We start from the raw sequence: 26,901 nt of genomic DNA, 5'->3' as shown, positions 1-26,901 counted from the left end.
CGAAATAGCCCTTCTGGGCAAATTGGCCCTTTTGGGCTTTTGGGCTAATGCCCATTATTAGGCATTTTGGGCTAATAATGGGCATAGGTCTTGAGGTGATGGTGTAGAATGTTTAAGTGGCTAGAAATACAGCGGTTTGACCCATCTTCTACCAGAACTCTGTTTTCAATATACTTTACATTTTGAAACTGGAAATTATATATACTTAATCTGGAATATGTCAGATGACCCAAGGTTAGTACACATTAAAAAGTCGTATTTCAGTGAATTTTGAGAGTATAATTTGAGAGTTGGTAATGCACAGCATAAAAATTGCCAAAATTATTTGCGGGGAGAGGCCTTAAAACAACTTTATTATGAATATTTTTAGGTACAAATACACAAATTAGACAGCGTTGCACTTTGGAATCATGAATGTAGGCCTCTACTTCTGAGCTGTTACTCTCACAAGCCAGCATTTTGATAATTTGTTAGGAAACAACAATATTCCTAACTTACAAGAATGGTAAGTATTGGTTACATAACATTGACTCAATATGTAATCCCTTTTGGCGAAATCTGAGTAATAAGCCGCCACTTTCAATGCGAATGATCATTCAAATCCCCTCATTTGAAATCCTGTCATTTTTTTTTTATCATGGTGTTAATTGTCGTGGCAAATATACAGGATCAAATAACATCACTGAAAATGCCATAGACGCCATATAAAACGAATATTTACGGTCCGTAACAAAAGATTGTATACTGTCTATAATGCCTTAGGCAAAGCATTTTCAGGGAATGTTCGATATCGACGGCCGCATTATTTAACTCTTGTGTTCAGTTGCAAGTACAGCTCGTCAGGATGGACACAACAACAGCTAAAAAAAATTTTATTTAACACGCATTTTTAATGCTCTTTTATCCAGACGGTTAGAGGAGCCCATTGCGGTACCAAAGGGCCCGGGTTCGAATCCCAGGGAAGGCATGGATGTTTCTAAATGTATAGTGTCCGTGCGGCATGATGCACTCTAAATATGCGGCGAGGCGAAAGTCCTCTCGAGAGGTTAGTGGTAGGAGAAGACCCGTTCGGACCCGTTCTCCCGAGGTGCTCTTCGTCAAAATTGGGAGAGGAACTGAGCGAAATAGTACTGTCATTTGTACGGTGCTAAAGGCTCTTGCCAACGACAGGTGAAATCTTGCACTCTTTGTCATGATGAATTTCGCGGGCTTGGTCTGATGTTTCGTGGCCTGTCAGACAGAGATAAGTCACAACATCCATTTGTGCACTATGTTATTGTACACTCATTTTAAGTACTTGTATAAATTTTTTGAATATTTACCAATTTGTGGTTGAGAAATTAAATTTTACGTTACGTTATTCTGCTGAGAGCTTTCTATAATTTGCAGTTCATAAGAAGTAAGTACTGCAATTTTTCTAAAAAGAGACGCTTATCCCTATTTGAGCCATCACTGCTCTTCAATAAATTCTTGTACTGTTAGGTTATTTATTTCGGCAAAGTACGCATGCGAAGATTTTCCATTAACTGACGCCCCGCATGCTACATGGGGCTCCCGAAGCAATTTTCTGCGACCCACGAATACATTAAATTATGTATTTTTTGCAAATATGGAGTTAACAAAGATTTCAAGATTTTAGTTAGTTAAGTCAGAGTTTACATTATTTTTTGGTGTGAACATGAATAACGGACCAGAAAATTTCTAAATGGAATTAATTAATTTACGATATAATATAAGTTTTATTCAAAGATTTGAAAATACTAATTTATTAACTTTTTATTCGCCCAAAAAATAAATACGAATTTTTGCACTAAGAATAATCGCTTTGTTTGCTAATACATTTACATGTGAACAGTTTTCTTTCACAGTTGAAAACTGATAAGAAAACAACCCGATTGACTGATAAGCATCTATAATCCGTAATGAAGATAATTTCCAGTAATTTCTCTCCAAGGCTACACACTCTATCAGAATCGAAAAGCTATCATGTGTTAAGAGATTAAAAAAAACTTATAATTATTTATATGAAAACATGCGTCGAAGAAAATTTCGATAAATAAGAGGAAGAAATTAGGTTGTCATTATTTATTCTCGTTTAGTTCACTTGGTAGTTTCTCTTAAAATTTTCATAATTTATTCTAGTTTAAATTCTGAAATTGTTCATAATTTGTTCTAGTTTAAATTAAAGTAAATTATTTAATGATTAATTAAACATGTTAGAAATATTTGAAAAGATGTCAGACTGAAAATTTAATAATTAGTTGTCAATGTATTTGAATTACAAAATGTAATGAACAAGAATGTTTTGCAAGCACCAAACTTGAAATTTCAGATAGAAAATAAATATAAATTTAATTTCTTTTCCTTCAAGACCTTTTCCTTCTAATTTTATCCTTATTTATTTATGTTTTGATAAATATTTAGTAAAAAAAAATTAGCAATAAATATTTAGTAAGTACAAAACACTAATATTTTGATAAATATTTAGTAAGTTCAAATTTATATAAAATAGTTTCTTATTTTTGTTAATAAATAATTTTTCATGTAATAAAAAATAAATAAATAAAATAAAGCAAAATTATGGCCCATTAACTGTTTTCAAATTGTGCATTCGGTCTACATGCAATTTGATTTTGAGGTCACTGGTATAGAATATACAGAAAAAAAATAAAAGTGCTGTATTAGTTGCTGTCAATACATATTATATTATCAGTCAATACATCACTTAAAATACTATAAACATTAACTTTCTGTAATAAGACAAAAAATGCAAACAAATAACAGAAAAATCACTGTAAATTTAATATGTTACCGTGTACTTGAAAATTATTACAATTATAACGTATTTAATCATAAAAATATAAGATTTAGTAAACAATATTTCTTTTGTTAGAAATTCACACAGTTTATTATAATTTGTTTTATGCTACGTCTATAGTGGAAAACTGACAGAAACTTGAAATAAATTTCCTGCAGGTCAAAATATAATTTTCTAATTTTCTTTAATTATTTAATTTTTTAAATCCGTACTTACTCAGTATACATTAGCTTATAGTTACCCTTTTATCAGTGATCATTTTTTGTAAAAAGATTTGAATCGAACATCATAGTATCTTTCATATAGCTCCACTTGTGATCATAATATGGTTTTAAGATCATAGTTAATTTGTAAGAATAACTTAGAAGTGTTTCTGCACCTTTAAATCCAAATGGAACGCAACAAACTGACTTCCAGATCACTGATGTGGAACTTCTAACCATCATTGTAAACATTTCTTTATGAGTATAAATAGAGAATATTTTACAAAAAGTTGGGTAACTATTGTAACTTATTTTACATAAAATAAAATACGAAGTTCTTAACATAATAAGAATTCAGTAAGATAATATAATTTAATAAGAAGTTCGAAGTTCTTAACTTTCGGAAATTGAAAAATTTATTTTAAAATAACTTCCCATTTCAGACATATTCAGATGCTCGACATTCCAGCAGTAAATTTTCATTAAGATACGGAATATTTTGGGACTGGCACTTCTTGTTCTTAAGCCAAACTTCCGCAAATGAGTCATTGAAAAAAAGAGACCGGGAGAAAAATTTTCTGCACATGAAATCTTTTGCAGAATAACACTTCATTACATTTTTAAAAAACCCGAATCATTTGGGCATGAGGAAATATACACATGAAGCAATTTTCTCACATTACTTTTTGCGATTTTTTTTTTACAAAAGAAAAAACACCCCCCTCCCACAATAATTTTGAAAATTGTTCATGATATTATACACTAAATAAGAATCTCAAACAAAGCGAAACACTATTTGTTAGTTTTTTTTTTTTTTTTTTTTTTTTAAATTTTACTGCTGATGTAGAATTTGTTTATAATTCCAATACTTTGCAACTTTCTATACAGAAAAGAAAATATAAGGCATGATATAATATTTTTTTTTTATTTCCAATCCCTTGATAATAATATAGTTATGCAGTCTTTTATCATGTCCCCTGACTACGGACACACGAATGCTTAGTTTAAGGTATCCGTACCCATTGACATGAAGAGTTTGGGAGAAAAATCGTATTTTAATTTTATTGTACTATTTTACAAAGCCTATTTTTAGCTTTACAAAACAACTTTGTTTTCAACTCTGTGTTAATTAGAAGAGAAGATATATAAGTAGTGAGAACCAGAAATTAGTACTTAAATCCTAGAAAGTGGATTTTTTTAAAGATTTAAAGATAATATCTTCTGTTAGAAATTAAAATTATATTTTCAGTAGGTTTTCGAGATAATAATACCTTAGAAAGTAAATGTAATCAAATATGAATATACTGAGCCTTTCAAAAGTGTTCCGGCTGTAGATTCAAGAGAAGTCGTGGAAAATAAATATCTTTATTAATAAGCTACAAAATTACTATAGGATTACAATTCGTAGCAAATGCCCATAATTCGGAAATCATGCAGACTGCGAGAAATTCAGCAGTTCTATCGCAGTTTAAAAATTAAGAAGCGGAAGCATGGTTAGTTTCCTGTAAATCCCGACAGATACTACAAATTTCAAAAAGCCACTGCAGTTGCAATAAAATGCAGGAATAAAAATAAAGGAGGTCGAAAAATATAATTATGATAATTAAACATTTGTTCATGAAACTGTGTTTTCAAAATATGTTTCTGAAATACTTACATGGGAGAATACAGAACGCAACAGCTAAAAAGGTATTCAATAATTTTTAACCAGAAAGACACTTTTTAATAAGCAATATACATTAAATTTATGGGCACAGCGGCTATTTAGCGATTTAACAGAGGTTTAAAGGATTACTAGACAATCTTATAATTGTTCATCATCGTCCTGGTGCTTATGCGTTGAAATGATTTTCAGAACTCGCAGATGAACAAATTAGCGAATGTCCATCGTATAGAGATAAAATTCGCCAAGAAGGGGGGAATAAAAAGCCCGAAAGTTTTCAGATTTTATGTTACGCCTAAAGGGGCGTTTTTCTTAACGTTTTGTCTGCTACCTTTATTTATTAAATATCATGGTCTTCGCACTTAAGCGACATAAAATTCAATTCAACAGCAATATCACGAAATATTTAAAAACAGCATATCTTTAGAATTTCCGATACACTACAGTGTTGCCATTGCTCGCTTTGATGTCGTTGAGTTTGTTAATAAAAAATTCGTCAAAACTTTACAAAATATGAAATAGACAATAAAACAAATTCCAAATTCGGGCTTTCAAGGTGCCCATGTGGAGGATTGCGTTATTCAAAATTTGATGGCTCCAGGTACCGTTATTTTTTTACAGTACGAGAAAAATACATACATGCACGCGAGAGACATGCATACATTTTTCTTTAAATATGATACAGGGCGATAATATTTGGTGGCAACAGTTTGAAAGTGAATCAACCCCAAAAATGACTAAATTTGATCAAGAGGATCACATAAAAATGTGAAAGTCCTATTATAATTAAGCAAAAAAATAGTTTTATTTGATTATGTAAATGAAATGAACATTTCAAAAAAAACAAGAAACACTTCAGAACAGAAAAAATAATGTTTTTGTTTATACCAAGGTAGTATTTCGATAGGAGTCAATGAGAAATAGATGATTAACCACAGTACAATTAATTTATTTTTGCGATTTTAAGAATTTTATTTTAACGGATAATTTAACAATGCTTATATACTCCAGACTGTGTGCAATTATTTACGCATTGTCTGTAGATAAAAACTATTGTGTACTCATCTGTCATCAATGCTGTTATACTACGTGGAGAAATTTTATAGTTTACGATAGTAATTTTTCCATTGTTCAGAAAACAAACTTATTAGATTACATTCCATGAATCTACCATCGTTCTTTATAATATCCTCACTTAAAATATGACACATCGAAATATTAATCACCCATCTTATGAAATTCTGTGTGCTTTACATTGCTTTCTAGTTCATGTACTAAAATTTAATTGTGGGGGTGTTTTTCTAATAATTACTCATTTCTGAGTTATGACATGGTAAATACCCCAAAATTCTTGCAATTATTTTTCATGGAAAAAAAATTGGCATGTCATTTCAGAAAAAGTTCGATTTTGTGTCAAAATACCTACATTAGAACAATGCGATATATAAATCTAATATATATCCTAAGTTGCGCTTTTGTGACAAAACGCAATTTTAATTCCGTCAATCGGCCCAATAGAACGAGAAATATAGAACTGCCCCCCTTTTTTTCCCCGCAGTGTACATTACAAATTTCATTATGAATATTTTTGTAATAATAATCACGTTCGATACTGACAAATTTTTGTGAATATTAGTAGCATACTGTTTAAAGATCTTTTTGACGTCAACTATTATGTACCACAGTACATTGCTATTGGATAAAACAAGAGGATTAGATAGTACGTGGATGACGGATATTCTACCCAAAGGGGAATCTGTCCCCCTTACTCTCTTTGATCTACTAACAGGCGGAATGTCTCTGTGGACGAAATATACTTGAAAGTATTAACATATACAATGGTTGGGGATTAGCATAGTCCCTCTAGTTTACTGATGGAAGCCAATGGTAGCGCAGTAGTTACGTTATTGTACGCCACCTAATTCTTACATATAACTAATCTAGTTCGGTTATTACGTTGCAGAACGTAGTTTCGTTAATTTTACTGACTGCATTTTGCAAGGCGTTGATGATTTGGTACAGCTTAATGCAAAATAAGAAACATTAGAGCAGAAGTCCCCAGCCTTTCTGTCCCTAAGGGCACATTCTAGAATATCTGTTGGACGGCAGGCACCATTTACTTTTTCAAGGTGAATTTATAGTTGGATAAAGTTCATAAAATGCATCAGAGTCGTAGCTAGGGTTTTCAGCGCCCAGGGACAACTGAAAATTTCGCGCCCCCTACTGCTTGCCAAGGATGGAAAACATTTAATTCTAAAAAGTCTAAACATCAGTTTGGCGCCCCTTTGATTCTGCGCCGGAGAACAGATGCCCCCTCTAGCTACGCCCCTGAAATGCATGCACATAAAAGAGATCGGTCGCATTTCGCTTTGTACTGGTATCGGTGTTGGACGCAGTTTCTATTTCATTAAAAATGAGAAAACTTTTACATAGAATTTTATTGAAAACTAAAACATTTTTAATGTGATCGAATAGCAGCGGGCACACGTTAAACGATCGGCAGGCGGCATGGTGCCCTCGGGCATACGGTTGGGAACCCCTGCACTAGAGGCATGGAGGTAGGAAGTAGTTTCCTGCCTCCATGACTAGAGGCTCTAAGTTAACTACACAATAGGATTAAGATAACTACACAATAGGATTGAGAGCAGGGACTTCATAAAAGGCATAAACTGTACCATCACATCGCGTCAACGCAATTGGGAAATGCTGATACTACACAGGATCGGAACGAGCTTGTTTAGACTCCTGTGTAAAGCCTTTTTTTTTTTTTTTTTTTTTTTTTTTGGTTAAGTGGTCAGAGTTTTGGTTAAGTGACAGTGGCTGTTACGTGACACGTGAGGGTAGCTGGGTGGGCAGAGCGGACATTCTTGCACCGATTGTGTTATTTCCCTAATCAGTCACATGTCATCTATTGTGTAGTTTCGAGCTTTGCACCTGCTGCAGAGATAAGCCGATACTTTTCAGAGAAAAGGTTTTCATCATTTTCTCAATAGGTGTTTGATCGTTATGAAGTGTGTATGTCGTTTTATAGCGTCGAAAAAATCTGTGATGGAACCCATAGCTATTTCAACAAAATTACTCTCTACAAAAAAAGGAAAATAATGTTTAGTCGTAGATGATTACCTACACCGTTTACACCGAAAAAATAAATTAGGAATGAGTTGGGTATGTGTAAAAGCAAAGGCACATGTAATGGAAGGAAATGTATAGACAAATTTTCAATACGAAGTACTGAAGAAAACTGAACATTCCTGTGTGCCCAACATTGCTAAGATCGAAGTTAAAAGGAAGTTAGAGACTTGCAGAAAAAGAGTCCGAGAAGAAACATCAGTTCCCGTTCCCCAGATATTTCAAGAATTTTCAGAATTATATCAGAAAGGTTATGATTTCATTATTAAAATACAGACATACTCCAGTGCCAAGACTGTTTCATGTAAGGAGAGGAGAAAGGCTTTGGGAGCTACCTAAAATTTCCAAAATGCCAACGACATTCAGTTTGAAAACGATACACTTATGCTTTTTAATGAAGAAAATTTTTCTTCGTTTAGACTTTCAAAATGACCAAGATAACAGGATTTTAGTATTTGAAGGGGAAAAATCTCGGTACCTTTTGGAAAATGGAAAGACCTTTTTCTTGGAATATTTAAAAGCTGTCGAAACAGTTTGCTCAAATATATACAATACACGTCGACTTGAGGAATACAGCAACTGAGACGAACGGTTATCCAGCGCTTTTTGATTTTCTGCTTGATAAAAGACAAGCAACTTACATTGCAATGTTTCAGGAAGTGAAACGTTGGTGCCCTAAGTGGAAGCCGGACATTTTAACACTGGATTTTGAAACCGCAGTCATCAATAGCTGTATGTTAGAATTTCCCAGTTCATTATTTTCTTTTAATCAATGCTTGTGGCGTAAGATACAAGAAATGGGTCTAGTAAAGGAATATAAAGAGAACGAAGATATAAGAAATGTTTGTAGAATGATTTCTGCATTAGCTTACTTGTCAACAGAACACATAAATGATGCTTGAAGCATTCTATGGGAAAAAGCTTTTAGCATTGACAAACTTATCACATTCATTGATTATTTTGTCGAGCAGTGGATGGACAATCCAAATATGCCCATTAAAGTATGGAATGTATATGTAACCAGCCTAATGTGCACTTATTAGTTAAAATACTAAAGAAACACAAAAATTGTCTTTTAATGTGAAAGCCAGAGAATTAGGCGACTCTGGAATAAAAAGGGAAAAAGCATATGTAAAATTGTACGAAAGAATTGAAAACATTCTAAAAGAATTCAAAACATCAAACAATTTAGAAAAATGCCTAAAAACTTTAAGATTTGTAACCAGGTTGGACTGAATCCAATGGTAAATGATATTTATACCTTTATAATAAAGGTTAGTTAGTCTTTATTTACTTGTATTTATTTTTCTTTTATTTACTTGTATATGTTTTGTATATTTTACTTCTAGTATTTATTTTCACTTACATTACTGAAACTAATTAATTTTATGGCAACTACACCTGCTCTAACATTTATTTGACACTAAAATACAGTTTTCCACAAAATCCTTGAAATTTGTTCATACCCTTCATTATACTGTTACTTACTATTAATTTTTAAATATTTCTCTAAATGTTTTTTTATTTTTATTATATTTCGCTACGTTTAAAATGCATTCGCACTATAATATCATAACAATTTAAATATAAATAATTAAATTTGATTGGCAAAAATGTATTAATCATTGTAATTCGATAATCGAGTGCAAACACAGAAAACTTCCGTAAAAAAAAAGACTGTCCCACTTGAAAGATATTTGACACTTAAAATACTGTTTTAACTTATATTTGTGATTTTTAAAAGTATTTATTTACTTATTTATCTGCATCCTTTATCTGCTCTAAAATGGGGAAAAGATGTGTGCGCTCTAACCACGGTCTGCTGTAGCCACACCACCCATTTTTGTCTTCCAAGCACCTTTCTCAAAGTTCATTTTCCTCGTTTTCGTGGTGGAAAAACAATACTATGAGGAACTGTAAGATGATTTTATTGTTCTAGAATCGCGCCTTATGAACGTAGGTGGTAATCGGACTCAGTATAACAGCACAGAAGTAACTGGCATAGTGTCTAACAAAGAAGAATAATGTAGATTATGAATTTGAATCTGACTCGCAAAATATGCAGATTCACGCTTTGACATGGAGAATAAGGTATGAAAATTGCTTTTATTCATAAATTGGTATTAAAGGGGAAATATTTTAACTTTTAAATTCATTTTCATTAAGCAATAATACTCTTCTTTTCCAGTTTTGAATAAAGGGGAAAAAAAATCTGCTGAAGTAAACAGTAACGAACAGTAAAAAATAAATAAATAAATAAATAATTGTTTTTTAATTAATAAGCAGTTAAGTATAAGCACTAATTACAAAATGCGGATGAGTTAACTTGCGGATGCCACCACTGACAGGAAAAATTATTGCGACACAAAGGGACCTGCCGATGTTTCGGTACTCGTTGTTAGTAGAAGAATACAGAATGGAACGATTACATCATGCGGGGGTGTTAAAAAGCAAAAACAACCGTGAGATTCTTGACCTCGCGTCTGGCCTTCGAATGCCACCATTTCGCTCTCTTTTTCATTCGATTGAAATGTAATGCTCCTTTTAACCCCTTACGGCACTCGTGAAACTCTCTTCGCAGTAACGTAAATTTTCAGTGGAGAGGAAGCCACCTAAGGAGAATTTGAATACGTGAATAGTAATTCAGATACCACCAACGGTGGGCTCAAAAAAAGAATTTCTTTTTTAATACGACTTTGCCCATCATTTTCTATTTCTTAATCATTTTGTGTGTAAAAGCTGACTGAAAATATATATTTGAAACATATCTAACATATTTCTTATTTAATCATTTTCTTTGCACCAACAGTTCAAACTTACACACAAGGGGAGGGGGAGAAAGACAGAGAAGCTAATTACTTGAAATGGAAGAGTTAGAATGAGATTCACAACCAAACATATTATAGGAACATGATTTGTAGAGACATTAGGATATTTTGAATCAGGAGACATGAAAAATGAGCAATGCCCTGGCCGCGACTCGAACCTGGACCTCTCGAATACGCGCCGAGTATGCTAACCATTACACCACGAAGGTAGAAAGAGATAGAAAATATATAATATTATTCACTAATGTAAAATAATATTTGTTAAATTTTTCAAACATAAATCACATATTCAGTAAAAGTATAATTACCTCTAAGAATAATATTTTTCGCATAATATTACAAATGAATTGCGTTTTTCAGGCCCCATATCCTGAGATATGTCAAAGAAATAATGCGAAATTCCAGTTACATAGAAAACATAGCAAAGTATAACCCATTATTTAAGCTACGTATGGTAAAGTATTATTAATTAATTACACGTACAACGTTCATTTTGTCCTTTTTCAAGAATAAAAGGTTCTAACATTACAGCTTAGCTCTCAAAAGAAAGCAGAGAGTCAAGAATTATTACACTTGCATTGCACAGTATTATTTCAGTTACTTCAAAGTACACGTTCAAGAGATGACATAGTAATAAAAAACCACTTTTAAAATAACAGAAGCTCTGTGATGAAAAAAATTGTTTCGAATAAAATATGCGTATTTCTCTTTTCGGTCAGAATAGCCGCGAAATGACAATAGTAAGCGCTTCTGGGCCAGCAGTATTTCTTCATCATTATTTCTGGCTTCCGATCCAACGAAATTTCCTGCTTATTTCTTTAACCTACATTAATTCTTTCAGGCCCCGGTTATTTGCAGATACTCAAATCCCGACTGCACTATAATATAATGAAAAACAGATAATTAAAGAATTTATAAATCAGCTGATCAGCAGCAGATAGTAATATATTAGCTTCTTATGCTACTGCACAGTTCTGTATCAGAACACCATTAAGGTTATTAGAGAGTACAGCAGAAACCAGTTGTCAACCAACTTAAACCACCACCAATCAACATATTCAAAAATCCAAATAATTGATCTGTCTTTTAAGTACATGTAAAAGACAAATTAATTATACACCAATGCGTTGCACACTGTTAATTAGCTAATACACAGAGAGTATGCACTGTAATGTATTAGTTTTAATATTAATTAACTAATTTGAAGTCTAGACTGGATTTTTTTACGAAGGCCTTCATTTTTGTTGATTCTAAGTCGGCCATAGAGGCAACAGTTCTTCAAGATCACTCTGAGCATACTCTTACGTTAAAAATAAAAAGAGATATCAGGGAACTAAATGGGAACGGTTAAAACTGTAGAGCATTTCAGTAGATACCATCTCACATAGATATTGATGGTAATGAAAAAGCAGATATCTTCGCAAAGAAGGGTACGGAATTATTTATTGAACAGTGTTCCACTCCTTTGGATTCCCTTAAAAGAAGTACTCGAAAGAATCTTATGTCAGCTTAGAATACAGAATTATCAACACACGGCACGACTGCTTAGCCCGAACATCTCAACAGAATAGGCAGACTGACAGATACCCAATGCCCTATTTGTAAAACAGACAATATGAATAAGCAGCACTTGCTCGTCTGTCCGGACCTTGACCCGAAATTACAACATAGTATAGTGATGTTCTCCTGGTGTAATGGATGGCCAGCGATCTTATGTCCTTAGCACACGGTTGCTTCGCCTCGAATCATTGAACATTTTTAAGATTTTAACTGTGGAATGCTTCGGACTTAATTTTTTGGTATTGTAAAAACTTGAATTTTAGTGCTGTAATTTTGAATTTAATATTTTGTTTTTGGCGAGCGGCCTGATGTAATGGATTGATTTCCAAATAAAGCCAACATATCAATTTTAAAATTAAAACCACGTAAATAAGTTAACAACTATAATTGGCTTAGAAAGAAGAAAAAGGGACTCGAATAATTCAAGTTCGGATAGCAGGATTTCTAGTGTTATAATGCAAGAAATTTTGAAGTCAAATTCGTAATCTCGGTGTAATTAAATTGAGAAACAGAACGGATAGTTCTTAAGATAAAATTCAGATTGCAATCTTCGTGTAACAACTGCAACGTCGTCACTGTCAAACAGATTCTTATCCAAAAGCGGAAGAAGTCGGCGATAAGATTTGATGTCTATTTTAGTTTGATCGTCTATGCCTGATAAAAGACAAGCAAGGCTAACAATCTGATTCTCGGGATCAGAAAGCTTTTTGTTTTCTGAGGAGTTTGATTATTTATCAAAAACCAGATGATCGGAAATTTTTGCTGTATATACCATTGAAAGTCAGAAAAGCTAAATATTAGGGTTAAATAAACAGTATTATCTGGCAGGATATTTATATTAAGCTTTATTTTCTTCTTAAAAAATTCCACTCGATATATTTAACAATAAATCTAACGGCGATAGATTAGTGAACGATTGTACTATCGTAAGTCTATACTACATCCTTTCTCGCATATGTAAATAATCAAATAAGAGAGAGTAAAGTATATACCAATAGTGCGTATCGCGCTTCCAAAAACGCTTACAATTTTCCTTATTCTGTACAATGAAGATGAGCCATCATATGCTTTCTGAGGAGTGGGACAGCGTTTTTAATTTTGCAATGAAATTTAAATGAAAGCTTTTAAAGAAATGCCAATCTCCCCAAAGTTTTAGTTTTATCTTCCCATTTAACATACGATATCGAAACATTGTCAAAATATTTTATTAAATTCCGAAAAAGAATATTGCACTCAATTTAACATGTCCATATTAGCCTTATAAATTAATTTTATAGTTATATTTCGTCGCCATTCACAGAAACTGATATTAACAAACTTTTGTCACGACTTAAAATTTATATTAATTTTTAGTACCTAATCAACTGAAAAGACATTGTTATACTATATGTCTAAGCGTTTTCGAAATCTTTAATGATCCTTATTAACATTTATTATTACCGTAAATATCTCGTCAGTAGCAATTTTTAGTCCCGCTTATGGCAAAGCTTACCCATTTCATTCAAATTGGTATTAATAAAAGTCACACTAAAGTACATTCTTAGTCGATATCGCTAGATCCGTCTTACCTTAACCACAAAATTTACCTACTGATTCTCGACCTCAGCATTTTCTGGAACATACTTTCTGTTCACATGGCGGCAGATCAATGAATGTCTGCACATTTTGAAAAATCGTTTAAATTATCCACGGTCTCCCAAAAACCTAAACCGGAACAGTGAAAATAAAGGTAACTGTGATTTAGAATGACAGTCATTAAATAACGACAAATCTGTCCTGTGACACTTACACGTCACAGGTTAAAAGTCGAATTGTTCCAATACGATTGACACAGGTGTTCATCTAAGGGATCTCCTATTCAAAAGAAAATGGGGAGAGAGAGCTAATCTCCCACAGGCCTTCTGGGGTCTAAAAGAAGATAAACACATCAGGGTGTATTGTGAATAGAAATACCAATTTGCCCTTAACAGTAGACGTGCGTTCTTTTCAGACTTTGATTGATGGTGAGACTTAAATGCATTTCGAAAGAGCACACATCACATTTGTTTTGGTTAACAGACAAATCTGCAATGACAAAGAGACAGACCTCGAAAGTTACTTTTGTGGAAAACGACATTCCAGGTTGAATGGCGGCAATTACTACATTAACTACAGAGAATTTAAAATACTTTTTCTAAATAATATGAAGAACCTGATTAAAAACGTTTCGTTCCTTAACAATTTAATGCACTGACCTCGCATAATTAATAAAATCTAATTCCATCCATTCCAACAGAAACTTTCACAACTGAGGGGGTCTTTAATTCATTTGCAAAGGGATATTTTGAAATATTGTATATTAATTGTGCTCTTTATTTGGATAATACCGGATGTTCTAATACAACATAAATTTCATTTGAACGATGGGTTAATTAAATTAATTAAAGCAAAGCATGCGAGGGCTGCATACTTCACGGAAGCGATGTCTTAGAGGAGGATATATTAAGATAAAACTGTTTCGTACTCACTTCAATAAAAAGTAAAACCATGAAAGCCTCATGTAGCCAATGCATTCACCGGGATCAAAGACTAACGAAGGGAGAATTGCAAGGTTTATAGGCATTAAAAGCCTTTATATCAATGAATAAATGAAAGTTCATGATTAGATTAAAAACAAAAGAAATGCCAATAAATTTAAATATTTGTGCTGCCTTTAGTGCGATTACATACTATCATAAAAAATGAACACCTTACTTAGAATGAATCACATGTTAAATTAAAGTTTGAATTAATTTAGGAAGCAAGTGAACTAGTAAGTTCTTTCACATATATTCATCCAGCGCTCTGACTTATTTAATCAATAGTGGGCTCATATGACTTTTCATACAATCTACTTTCATGTGCATAGGAAAAGCGTTTTTGTAGGATGAGAAGTGAGCCTTGAAAAGATACTATGTTACTTTGAAATACGGAGATTATACTCTCAAAGACAGAATCGCGAGAAGAGAGTACATTTGATTTATTATCATGAAAGTAATACAGAAATATGTCATTTAGAAGAATGATATCTCCTCCCCCCTCCACATACAATGTTTTCAATTTAATTATTAATCGATGTAGGAACCTACAGAAGAATCAGGATTTCCATTTTAACCTTTCTGGAGGTAGCAACAAAAATCGTGCCATTTTGGGCTCTTCTTTTCCTTATACATGTATTCGTAATAAGAAAACCAATCATGCCTTATCAGCCTCTCTTTTCTATCAGGAAAGCGGGTTTTTAGCCCAAAGAGGTAATTTCCCCAGAAGGGCTATTAATTTCGCTCTGGCGTTTTGCGTCGTCTACTATAAAACAGCATTTCACTTTTCAAATTGTTGCCACCACATATTAGAACCCTGTATTATATTTAAAGGAATTAAATAATGAAGAATCTGCATGAATGCATGTATGTTTCTCGCACTGTGAAAATAAAGAGGTATCTAGAGACATCAAATTTTGAATAACATAGTCCTCTTCTCGAATATAGGCATCTGAAAGCCTAAATTTGGAGTTTGTTTTATCATCTATTTTATATTTTGTAAAACTTAAACGAATTTTTGTTTAACAAACTCAACCATTTCAAAGCCAGCAATGCCAACACTGTACGGGGGGGGGGAGGATTATCTCCAGCGCGCGAGACTGTGTATCCGAGATTCTAAAGATATGCTCATTTTAAAATTATTTTGCGATATTGCTGTTGAATTCAATTTTATGGTTTCAGTGCGGAGAACATAATATTTAATACGTAAAGTTTAAAAAAGTATTAAAGAAACGCGCCTTTGGGCGTAATAATATAAAATCTGAAAGCTTTCAGTTTTTTTATTTATTTATAATAACGTTTAAAAATTAAAGCAATTCATAGTTTAAAACTGTATTATGAGCCTACCAAACTGATTTCACTCATTCAATAAATATTAAATCTGTTTCGCTTTTTGACAGTCAGTTGTTTAATAGCAAGATAACACTTACTGTTTGCTTTTAAATCAGAATTTAAAAATAAAATTCCCATATTGATTTTAAATAAACCGAAATGAACTGTGTGTTTAACCAGAAAATCGAAAAAGGAGAGCATTTTAAAGTGAAATAAGTGGAGTGAGCACTCATTTCAGGCGGCTAGCACATTCTTATTTGAATAGCATATAGAAAGTCCATTAGCCAAATGTTGTCCCCTTTCCCCAAAAAAAGTTTATTTTGTATATTGTTCAGATTCTATTCAACGACAAAAATGCGTATTATTAAAAAAAAAATTAGTCAATAAAATCAAAAGTTTTATTAGAAAACTATGGTAGCAGCATCACTTCTAATTTTTAGAAGTCTTTCGAGTGTTACGTTTTTAATTTAGACATAACGTTAGCTCAATCCTAAAAAATTCTCAGCTTTCGCTTTCACTTAAGGTATAACATACGCAAAATATTTTAGAGATAAAAATTCTTTAAAAATTAATACGGGGCGATTTCTCGACAAATCTGGCAACCCTGCCTTTCCTGCAATTTTTTGGCAAGCGGGGAAGCTATCATAACGCAGCTGGGCCTATCGTAATAATATTAAATAATACATTGTGATAAATGTAAAACATATAAAATATAAAAAGCTGTATTGTTATTTTCAAACTCTTTATTTCTTTTAAACAGTTCTTTTTAAATTAATCTAATTTGATTTTACAGGCCATTATATTTAACTTGAGAAATATTTCACATAAGAAGTTTTCATATAGTTATAATGAATAAAAAACTTTTTCTCTACTTTTTTTTTTGTCTGTTTAGTTTTAATTTAAACGTAGTCAATACTTGCTATATATATAGTAATGACTTCGGAGTGGTTTATCAATTTATATTTACGGAAGTGATTTTTAAGTCGTGGCAAAAAATGTCGGTTCATTCAGTTATGCAAGTCAATGCCCGTTTCCGCTGCTCTATTTTCCCAACTGGTCTCTCATTAGACAGTGAAAGAAAAAGTAAGTCACGCAACTGTGGCAAAAAAAAGATGCTTATATGCAAAATGACTGTTCAAAATATTTACCTTTCCTTTATATTAGGAATCATGTCACGTTACTATTAATTAACTCTCCTTTCATTTAGTTTGCTATTTTATTTAATTTTGACTATTAAATTTACTTAATGTACATTTATTTTAATATAATTTCGCTTAATTTTTATGGTATTTAAATTTATTATTTACCTGTTTATCATTAATACTTTTATTTTTTAGTATTTTATTTAGTTTTAATGATTCACTTTTAATGTTTCATTTATTATACACTTATTTTTATTTACTGTACCTAATACTTTTCATTCTTTTAGAAGGCCTGAACAAAAGCACATAAATTATAGACCGTACGTACAGTATATTGGAGTCAACAACATAAGAATATACAATAATTACATTTCACATCTGGAAGAAACAAAATGCTTTAAAAAAACTTAATTTTAAAAAGCGCCACAATTTCGAAAAAATAAATAAATAAATAATAACAAAGTGCACAAAACAATATATTCCCCACTACCCCACATTTCAAAAAAGAAATTAAAGCTGGCAGTTCTTTTGTTAATAATAAAACAAATTATATATAAATGTTCTGATAAAATCATCAAGATATTTTATTATGGCTAATTGATTTAATGAAATTTATCATCTGTGTTCTACGTTCATTAGATTTTCTATCCACAAAATGCGAGTTGAGATTGCGCACTCGATAGAATCCCCACCCCACCCCAAAAAAACCGTAAGGTCTCGAATTCCAAATTTTTTACACTACTTTTCCAGCACAACTTACTTTAAATTGTAACGTGATAGTAATAATTTAAAGCACATTTTGAACTCGAAGAAAAATATCAAGAGCTTAAAATCACCTTGAATCGTGGTGGCCTAACAGGCGGTTTACTCTATATTACTCTCTTACTCTTTTATAGTACGAATCGAATCTGAACAGCTTACAGCACAATTTTAAAAAGCAATTACTACACTATTTGCAATCTTTTTAGGGGGAAAAAAAAAAATTACTCACCATTTTCAGAACTTGCATTATAGAATCCCATAGCTTATCCTTATTATCCACTGCCATATTCGAAATATATTAATCCACAGAGATAAAAATACTGTCAAACACTTCAGCTCTCATACTGCAAACATGGGTATTTGAAGAGCAGGACTTTTACACCACAGCCACTTGGTGACAAAATCCGAAAAAGACATACAAGGACAAGAATAGAAGACCATTTGACCCGCACGTGCGCACGTGGTCCCAGCAAGTGCGAGAAGGGGATAATTTTCCCCCATCAATGTTAAACTGTTCGATGTTGTCCCCCCCCGGCCTCCCCACCTTGAGTGGCTTCCTTTTTCCGCTCTTTCGATAACGTTCCTGAAAGCAAAGTGCTTCTTAGTCGGTAATGTTTAGTAATTTCTGTGGTAAAAAGGTATAAAATTGTGAGGGATGGTGGTTGGTTAATTACGGAAGGAAATGATTATGTCACAGCTATTCGACAATCGTGAAAGCAGGTATCTGTTTGCTTCAAGAAAACTATAATAATGAAATAAAATAAATATATATTTTTTCAATGTTTTAAAATTTATACAATTTAGTCGTGAAATATTTTTTAACTTTGCACAGTACAGTCGAAATTACAGAATTGAAAATTAACTTGCTTTTTCTAATTTGCTTAAACAAATCATTTTAAACGACATGGAAATAACGGCTTTTTCAATTTTATATTAAAATTCTAAGAAAATTCAAATTCGATTTCCTAATTCTTTTAGAATAAAATAAACTGAAAAATACGACATAAATAAACAAAGAGCGATATCTGAAAACAAATATTCACGAGTATCTGCAGGTGTGGGTACCGCCCCCTCGGAATAGAGTAAAAAAAATAGGTTTTTGTATTCACACAATACTACATTCAATAATCTACTTTTAACCCTTCCCCACAAAATAAAATAATGAAATAAAATTTTACTGATTTGATTATGTGTTTATTTTATTATCATTATGTGCCCCTCTCTCCGGAAGCTTTTCTGCGGATGTTGTACCATGTTTTGCAAAGATGAAACACCTGTCCAGAGTTTAATAGGCTATAATTAACACATTAATTTCATATTTACTAATTCTGCTGCGTGAAATGACGTATAAAAGCATAGATTTTTCTTAATTTTTTTCTATCCTGTGTAAAGTAAATGCACCACAATGTAGACAACTCTTTAAATAAAGTTTACAGTGTTTATTTATAAATAATTTAGATTAGACATAGAATTTTAATGTAATTCAGTTTTCACTTATAATCAGAGCTTCACTTCTAAGATTAGAAGGCGCCAGACACACAAGGCTATCAGAAAAGGAGACGGTTGGGAGAAATAAAAAAAAAAAAAAAAAGAAAAGAAAAAAGAAAAAGAGAGAGAGAATCTGAAAGTTTTCAGATTTTATATTATGCCCAAAACGGCGTTTTTTCCATTTACAGACACATACACATTTCGAACATTCATGCAGATTCTTCATTATTTAGTTTCTTTAAATAAAATACAAGGCGATAGATAGTATTTGGTGGCAAGAATTTGAAAAGTGATACATCGTATTTTAAGTGATTCAACGCAACATGCCGTTTCGAGGCTAATAGCCCTTCTGGGCTTACGCCCCATTGGGCTAAAAATAATAAAATAATCACAAATTAATGATTAAAATGAAATAAAATGTAAAAGTAAATAAAAAATAAATAAGTATGTTAAATAAAAATATAAATAGTTATATAATAAAATACCGGAGCTCAACTTGTTTGGAGCTCCAGCTGGAATTACGATTTCATTTAAAAATGAGAAGTACCGGATGCATATTTCTCAAGTGCACATCGGCACCGCAGCAACTAATGGAGAGACTTCGAACAATAGACTTCTTCTGCTCCTGAGATACCAAATTTTTGAATCAATTGTTTGCATATTGTTACTCAGTTATTCGTAGTATCCAGCATATATTTGTATTACATTCAAATTCTTTTAACTAGACAGCGAAATCTTCGCAATTAACTCGTATTTGATCTACTTTCACATTGGAAATGTTCACAAAATATCCTCGGTGTTTTAATTATTTTCTGTAGAGAAAAATCTGGTTGGAAAGGTCACATAACACAACAGAAAATCTAACTAGAAGCCCATTTGTTTATTTTAGAAGGCACCGCCTTCAACTGCAATATGGGTTATGTGCACGAATTATGTGTACCGGATCAGGGCTCCGGTGGGCTTCGGTTAAACTCATAACATATGAAATACAACTGCAAGAACCTGTAAACTTGATATCTTAAATCCAAAACTTACCGACACTAAAGCAAATGAATGAATAATAATAATATAAAAAGTTTCCCAAAAGACTTAAAAAAAAAAAAAAAAAAAAAAAAAAAAAAGGTGTTTAAAAAAAGAAAATTTTTTTATGTGTCTTATCAGGAAAAGAACTTGAAGCATGACGTACACCACTAAACATGGAGTGATACCTCAGGATTTAGATGCTGGATAAAGGAAACAAAGCTTTTAGAAGTTTCTGCGCTCTTTCGTGCAAGATCTTCCCTTTCTCTGACTGTTCATAAAATTATAATAGTAATGAATAAAGGGAGAAGGAAAAAAATATTAACTTTTCTTATCCCATCATAATCAACATTCATAAAACTCTTTTCGTATCATTTTTTACACCTTCCATTTGGATTTTTTATAACGGCAGTGTAATATTCAGACACTCTGAACTCCTGCTTATGTACAAGTTAACACCCAAATCAAATCAAGCCCATATTCTGCATGTATACTGCCGATCCTTTAAATATAATTAATAATGCTGTCACTGTGAGGAAGATTACATAGCTGGCCTCTGCGAGGACCGAAGAAGTGTTTTGAGTCCACATTTACAAAACGCGCATGCGTAATTTGCAAATCAGATGGGGAAATCCAGAAGGAAAAAGAAATTTAAAAAGAATGGCCTACACCTCTTCTTTTAGCAGATGAAACACATGATCAAATCAGCCCCGTGGGGCACGGGGCCGAAGACCACTCGTGGGAAACATCGAAGCTTCGGCTCCCGGCTGGACGGCGTGGATGGCAAAAGCCTGGGGCACAGTATCCCCCCCTCCAATTAGGTGTTTCATAATCTAGTCTAATCATTGACAGATAGTCGGTTCGGGACAAGAATTCGTAATAAAGTAACGGGTGTCAACCAGTTTCAAAGAAGGAGTTACAGTAATAGGTGCAGCTGTTATGATAGGCACTTACTGAAGAAACATCGGCCTAGATATGCTCAAATCATGAGATATTTAACATCCAACGGGGATCAGTAATTATAAATTGCAACGGATTTGAATTTTCAACACTTAAAATTTTAAGCTCAAACGCCCAATGCCGGAGTAAATTGCGACTTTTGTTAAAAGGAAATCGTTTAACATATGAAAATAACAGTTATACCATAAGTCAAATCCTATTACTTCCTTTTTTAAAAAACCAAAATCAAGTAGAATTGTATATTCCTTCTCTATATACGCAAATACACAGTTCTCACGTAAACTCTTAAACTGACCCTTAAACTTTTATTTAAAATGCTGTAGAGCTGAGAAAGCTAGATCTATTAGAGGAAACCGACTAATATTTGCTGTCAATTCAAATTGTTTCCAGCTGCAAACTAAGAAGTCAGAATTAATAGTATGGAAACACAGCAAGATACAGGAAAATTCTAAATTTTTAGAGCATTCTTCATTTAATATGCAAAGATGAGTGGTTCGTGCACACAGACAATGAAATATATGTAAAACAATTAAACAGTTGTTAGATAAGTTCATTAAAATGCAAGAACAAAATAATTATAATATTTCAGTCATTCGTAATTAAAATTAAAATCGTGGAACTGTAATCAAAATAATGAGTTATCTTTAAGGTTTACCGATCCATCTGATGGCATAACATTCAATTTAAAAAAATTTCTGTCTCACAAAACCGCTGAAATTCTGTAAATTATTTCACAAATTATGATTCTATAGTATATATATATCCCATGGTGAAATGATTGAAGTTCAGAGACATTTAGTTTGACAGTTAACCCTTTCCGGCACGCTACCTTTTAAAGTCATAATGTTTAAAAATTTTGAGAAATATCGAGTAAGCATAAGAGGGTCAAAAAATAATTTCAAAGATTTGATCTAAACAGAAAAACTAAGTTACACAAAATCATTATATACGTATACATGCAATGAAGTAACTCGAAATTTGGTGACCTGGCATTTTTGATGCATCACTGATAAACTGGCCCAGTAACAGCGCCTGTTTTTGAAGAGCTTTATACATTTTTAATGCATTGAATTAAAAAGAGAAGTAGCTGCAACAATCTATTCAACCACAGAAACCGAGAGCGAATGAGATATTCCGAGGGATTTAGTTTCAGATCATATTTTGCCCATTGACTGTTAAAAGTTTTGAGTCCCAAACTGAAATTCTTGATGGCTGAGATCGTGCCTGCATCATGAGAAAATTACATGACAGCGGCTAATTTTGAAATCACATAGTTTAGAGATGTTTGTTATAAGCAAATAATATTTTCAGGACAGAAAAGAAAAATACCTATATTAAAATAGAGCGTTAAGGAACATGTGCAAATTAAAATTAAAATTTTGATTTAAGTTTTTCTGTCTTACATACATATCTTGAAGAAAGAAATAATCGAAAGATAATTATGCAGTTACTTTGCATCAAAACAACCCTATTATTTTTTCCCATTAGAGGTAATTTCTGTGCATCAAATGATGACCATAATATGATCGCAAATGGGAAGTGCTAGCAACGGTCTTGAAATGCTTACTTTAAAGTAACAGACTATAGTATTAATAGTTTTATAATATAGATCTGACAACAACAAGATGCATTTTATTTTTAAAACCACTAAAACTATATTGTCGTTATTTACAACAAACTGGATTAATGAACTCAGTTTACTGACTGTTGGCCCAACAGCTGCCGAGTGGTAAAGTCGCTGAACTCTGGTAGTTTGACTTAAATTCGACTCCAGCCGAAAGAGCTGACTGCATGGAAGTTTTTATGTTTTTCCCTTTGTGTAACATAGATGCTAGCCAGTTTCTCTTAAAAAGTCCTCCATGAACGTATCCTTCCCCTTACGCGCAAACAGCCTTAGCATACTTTCATAATCAAATACACCAAAAAAAACTATTGAACGTTGAACGATTATGCACAAGTCGCTTTCAGGGCAGTCAAGATTAAAATGGGTTATTTGGATTATGGCAAAGCCCTAACTGCCAAAGGGAAAAGGTGCCTTAGTCGGGGAACCTTTTAAGGGAAACCGGCTCATATTCACTTTATATACGGGGAAAACCACGAAATCTCCTATGCAGTCAGCTCATTTGCAGGGATTCGAAGTCGAATTGAACTACCAATGTTTAGTGACTTTATCATCGCTCGGCCGCTAGTAGATTCACAGGATATTCAATAAATGGCGAAAGATCCGGTGCACAGAACAAATGAATGATAAATATACAAACGGCAATTTTCGCTAGACACTCTGATGAAAGAATACAAAAACAGCAAACTTTACGCAATTTTTTTCATAAAAATCGGTTCACATAGTTTCGCGACTAAAAATACTGTAATTTAAATCTAACACAATGGATACTGCCCGATATTGTACAAAATATGTCGATATCGCGATTTTCTCATGCAACAAACATTCGGAATGAATTCGATGGCCACAAGAAAATCACATGTTTCAAGTTACAAAGATAAATCCGTTAGCAAGCTAACAGATTTGTACGTTATCTCTAAATCCTTGAACAAAAAGCCAAAGATTTCATTGTCTGCGAATAATAGCGACTGAGTTGAGAATTATTTCAATATCAGCGTAATAATCTGCAAAGGATCGTAAGAGAATTCAAATGAACCGTAACGCCTCGGTACATTCACAGAACAAGCAATTATGTTCCATGAAAGATAAAAGATGTAAAGAACGTCAAATGAAAAAAAAAAAAAAAAAACCTTCACACTAGCAAGCATTGGAAAGGTTCAGCGGTGTAATTAAAAGGTCACTCCCCTGAAAATGCTGTCAAGTGAACGGAAGAACATTCGCTTAGAAGTTATTAAAATGCAATTAATTGTAAAACTTCGATTTCTTTCGACAAATATAACAGATTGGGGGGGTGCTTTGCCAGTAATGGTGATTATATATAGCCAAAAATATCTACTATGTCCTCCCTCACGTGATAAAATTAATGCCAAAAATAGACTAGAAGCTAAAGAAGGGTAGAGACTGAATGTTAAGTTTTCTATTATTAAACATTTTAATTTTCGATCACATAAAGGAACCCCCCTCTTTTTCTCGTGTTTTAGTGTTAAACAAATAATTCTATATTATATAATGTGATCACTTTTGTGATAACCAACCTTCCTAAGACGGCGCCTCTGAAAACAATCAGTATTTCTGGAACAAATCAAAATCAGTATTCAGCATCATCTCCGGGTTTTAAAACCACTTCAAAGGAAGACCAAATCATCTTAGAGTGGGTTCCCTAAACTTATACTTAGGAATGTGCACACAGGTGAAAATTTAACATGAACCAGTTTCCAGTCTCACTGCACATGCCAGAATGCTTCACATTTATGCCATTGCTAGTAGTAAGACGTTCCTAAAGTCACACACGGTGAATCCTATCGTGATGACAATTTCCCTAGGACAACCACTTTTAAAAGTAATTAGTACTCTTGAGGGAGACGATCACTTCCAAAGAAAGACCAAAATCTGGACGGAAGGTCCATGGTATACTTCCGCTATAAAATTTTTCTCTAAAATTCACAGTAATTTTGTTAAAATTTAAATTATATGATAGTGATAAAACTTTGCAGAACATACAGAATACAGTTGTCTACAACTTTCTTTCCTCCTTCTTTAACATTCCAGTGATTTACCAGTTTTTAACACTTTGAATAGCTGCTACTGTTTTCGCTTCATGGTTTTTATCCGCTGTAGGCAGAGACTAGAAGCGGCTGCTAATATAAAGTGACCATACGTCCCGATTTTGGCGGGACAGTCCCGCTTTTTGGAGGACTGTCCCGCCGATTTTTAAATATATCCCGCTTTTTAGAAAACATCTGCATTTCTTATTTTAAATGTACTGTAAAAATATATTACCTTTTATTTATTAAATATTACAGAATAAAAAACACATGAAATGCATGCAGAGTAAACTAAATTAGGCGATGTAACGAGTTAGATTTACTCGGTGGTGTTCGATCATTGTCGTTACGTCTCGCCAAGGAATATGTATTGTTAATGGAGGAACAGCTCGCATTAGCTGAAGGGCTATTTGCTTTCCACTCCATAAACCACAATCAAAGTTTCAGATTAAAACATTGTACGACAAAAAATTTGCATGTGCAAGGACAAAAATCGAAGCAATTATTTGTAATGTTTTTTCACCATATTCGTTTTCACAGTTGCAGAAAGAATTAGATAAATGCACATTTACATCCATATATTATGATGCTTCCAACTACAAAGATTTAAAATTTTTTCCCATAATTGTTAGACTTCTTGATCCAGAAACAGGAATTAAAATTAGAATATTAGATTTTGTTTCATTGCCGGGTGAAACTTCATAAATAATTTTTGATTCAATAAGTACTATTTTTTAAAAGAATCATTTGAACAATAAAATTATTGTCTATTTTGAGGATAACACAAATGCAAATTTTGGTGGAAAAGCTAAAAGTGGCATCAATAACATTTTTACGAAACATAACGAACATTTGAACCAAAAAATTATTCGAGTAGTTTGTGCAGTACACATTTTACACAATACTATTCAAACAGCATCTGACTTACTTCTAGTGGATGATGAAAATATTATTGCAAAAATTTATTCGTATTTTTATATATATACTGTGCGTGTTGAAAGTTTGAAGGATTTTTGTGAAAGCGTAGAAATCGAATGTAAAAGAATTATTCGTTACAGCAAAACACGATGGCTAGCTCTTTTACCAGCTGTAGAAAATATCTAAAAACTATACGAACCATTAAAATCATACCCCTTTCATTACAAAATATATGTCCAAGAATATTGCAGCTCTTTTTTGAAAACGACACATCACAAATTTGGCTTCAGTTCATCCATAACCAAGCTGTATTATTTCAATGCTGCGAAAATTATTGAACGGAACAAAATTTCAATTACGGAAGTGTCAAACGAAATCAAAAATTTAAAAACAAAATTGCGAGAAAGAATTGATAACGATTACGTGTTTCTTTAGTTATTCGGGAAGAACAAGGTGCCATTAAACGACCTGATTTTCTGAAAGAAGTCAGAAATTTTTATAAAAACTGCTTGGAATACCTTGAAGAAAGGACAGTTCATTTTGAGGATATTAAAAATTTTCATTGGGTGACATTAAAAAAGGAGATTTTATGGGAATATGTGGAAAAATCTTTTTAATATATTAGTAACCATTTTCCGAAAATTAATTGGGAAAATGATCTTTTTGATGAGGTTTCATGGGTAAAAAGAAACGTTACTGATGAAAAAAACTAAATGTCGGTTGTCTGCAAATGTGGAAACAGACAAAAAAATGAGTTATTCCTTTATTTTAAACATAATAAAACATTCCTTATGAAAATATTTTGAATATTGCAGAACACACGCTATCCCTTCCAGGAACAAATATAGCAATAGAAC

The 26,901-nt window shown here is 32.6% G+C and overlaps 1 protein-coding gene across 7 annotated transcripts in view; it reads right to left on the bottom strand.

Annotated features, from left to right (window-relative positions):
- LOC118187631 (tight junction protein ZO-3-like) overlaps positions 1–26,901 on the bottom strand; it is a 369,809-nt gene that overhangs the window by 117,321 nt on the left and 225,587 nt on the right. Inside the window, exon 1 of one of the 7 annotated variants that reach the window (XM_085822535.1) lies at positions 18,222–18,293. The exons of the other annotated variants lie outside the window; for them this stretch is intronic. Within the exon in view, the coding sequence (XP_085678661.1) occupies positions 18,222–18,278 (57 nt within the window). The 5' untranslated portion in view covers positions 18,279–18,293. Of the gene's footprint in view, positions 1–18,221; positions 18,294–26,901 lie in introns of those variants that run through there. 7 annotated transcript variants of the gene reach the window in all.

This window comes from Stegodyphus dumicola, chromosome 8 (genome assembly GCF_044657685.1).
Source record: "Stegodyphus dumicola isolate Sdum_Otavi_A_Nest chromosome 8, ASM4465768v1".
Lineage (NCBI taxonomy): Eukaryota > Metazoa > Arthropoda > Arachnida > Araneae > Eresidae > Stegodyphus > Stegodyphus dumicola.
Note: the sequence above shows the minus strand (reverse complement) of the source record. Positions and strands in the feature narration are given on the sequence as shown.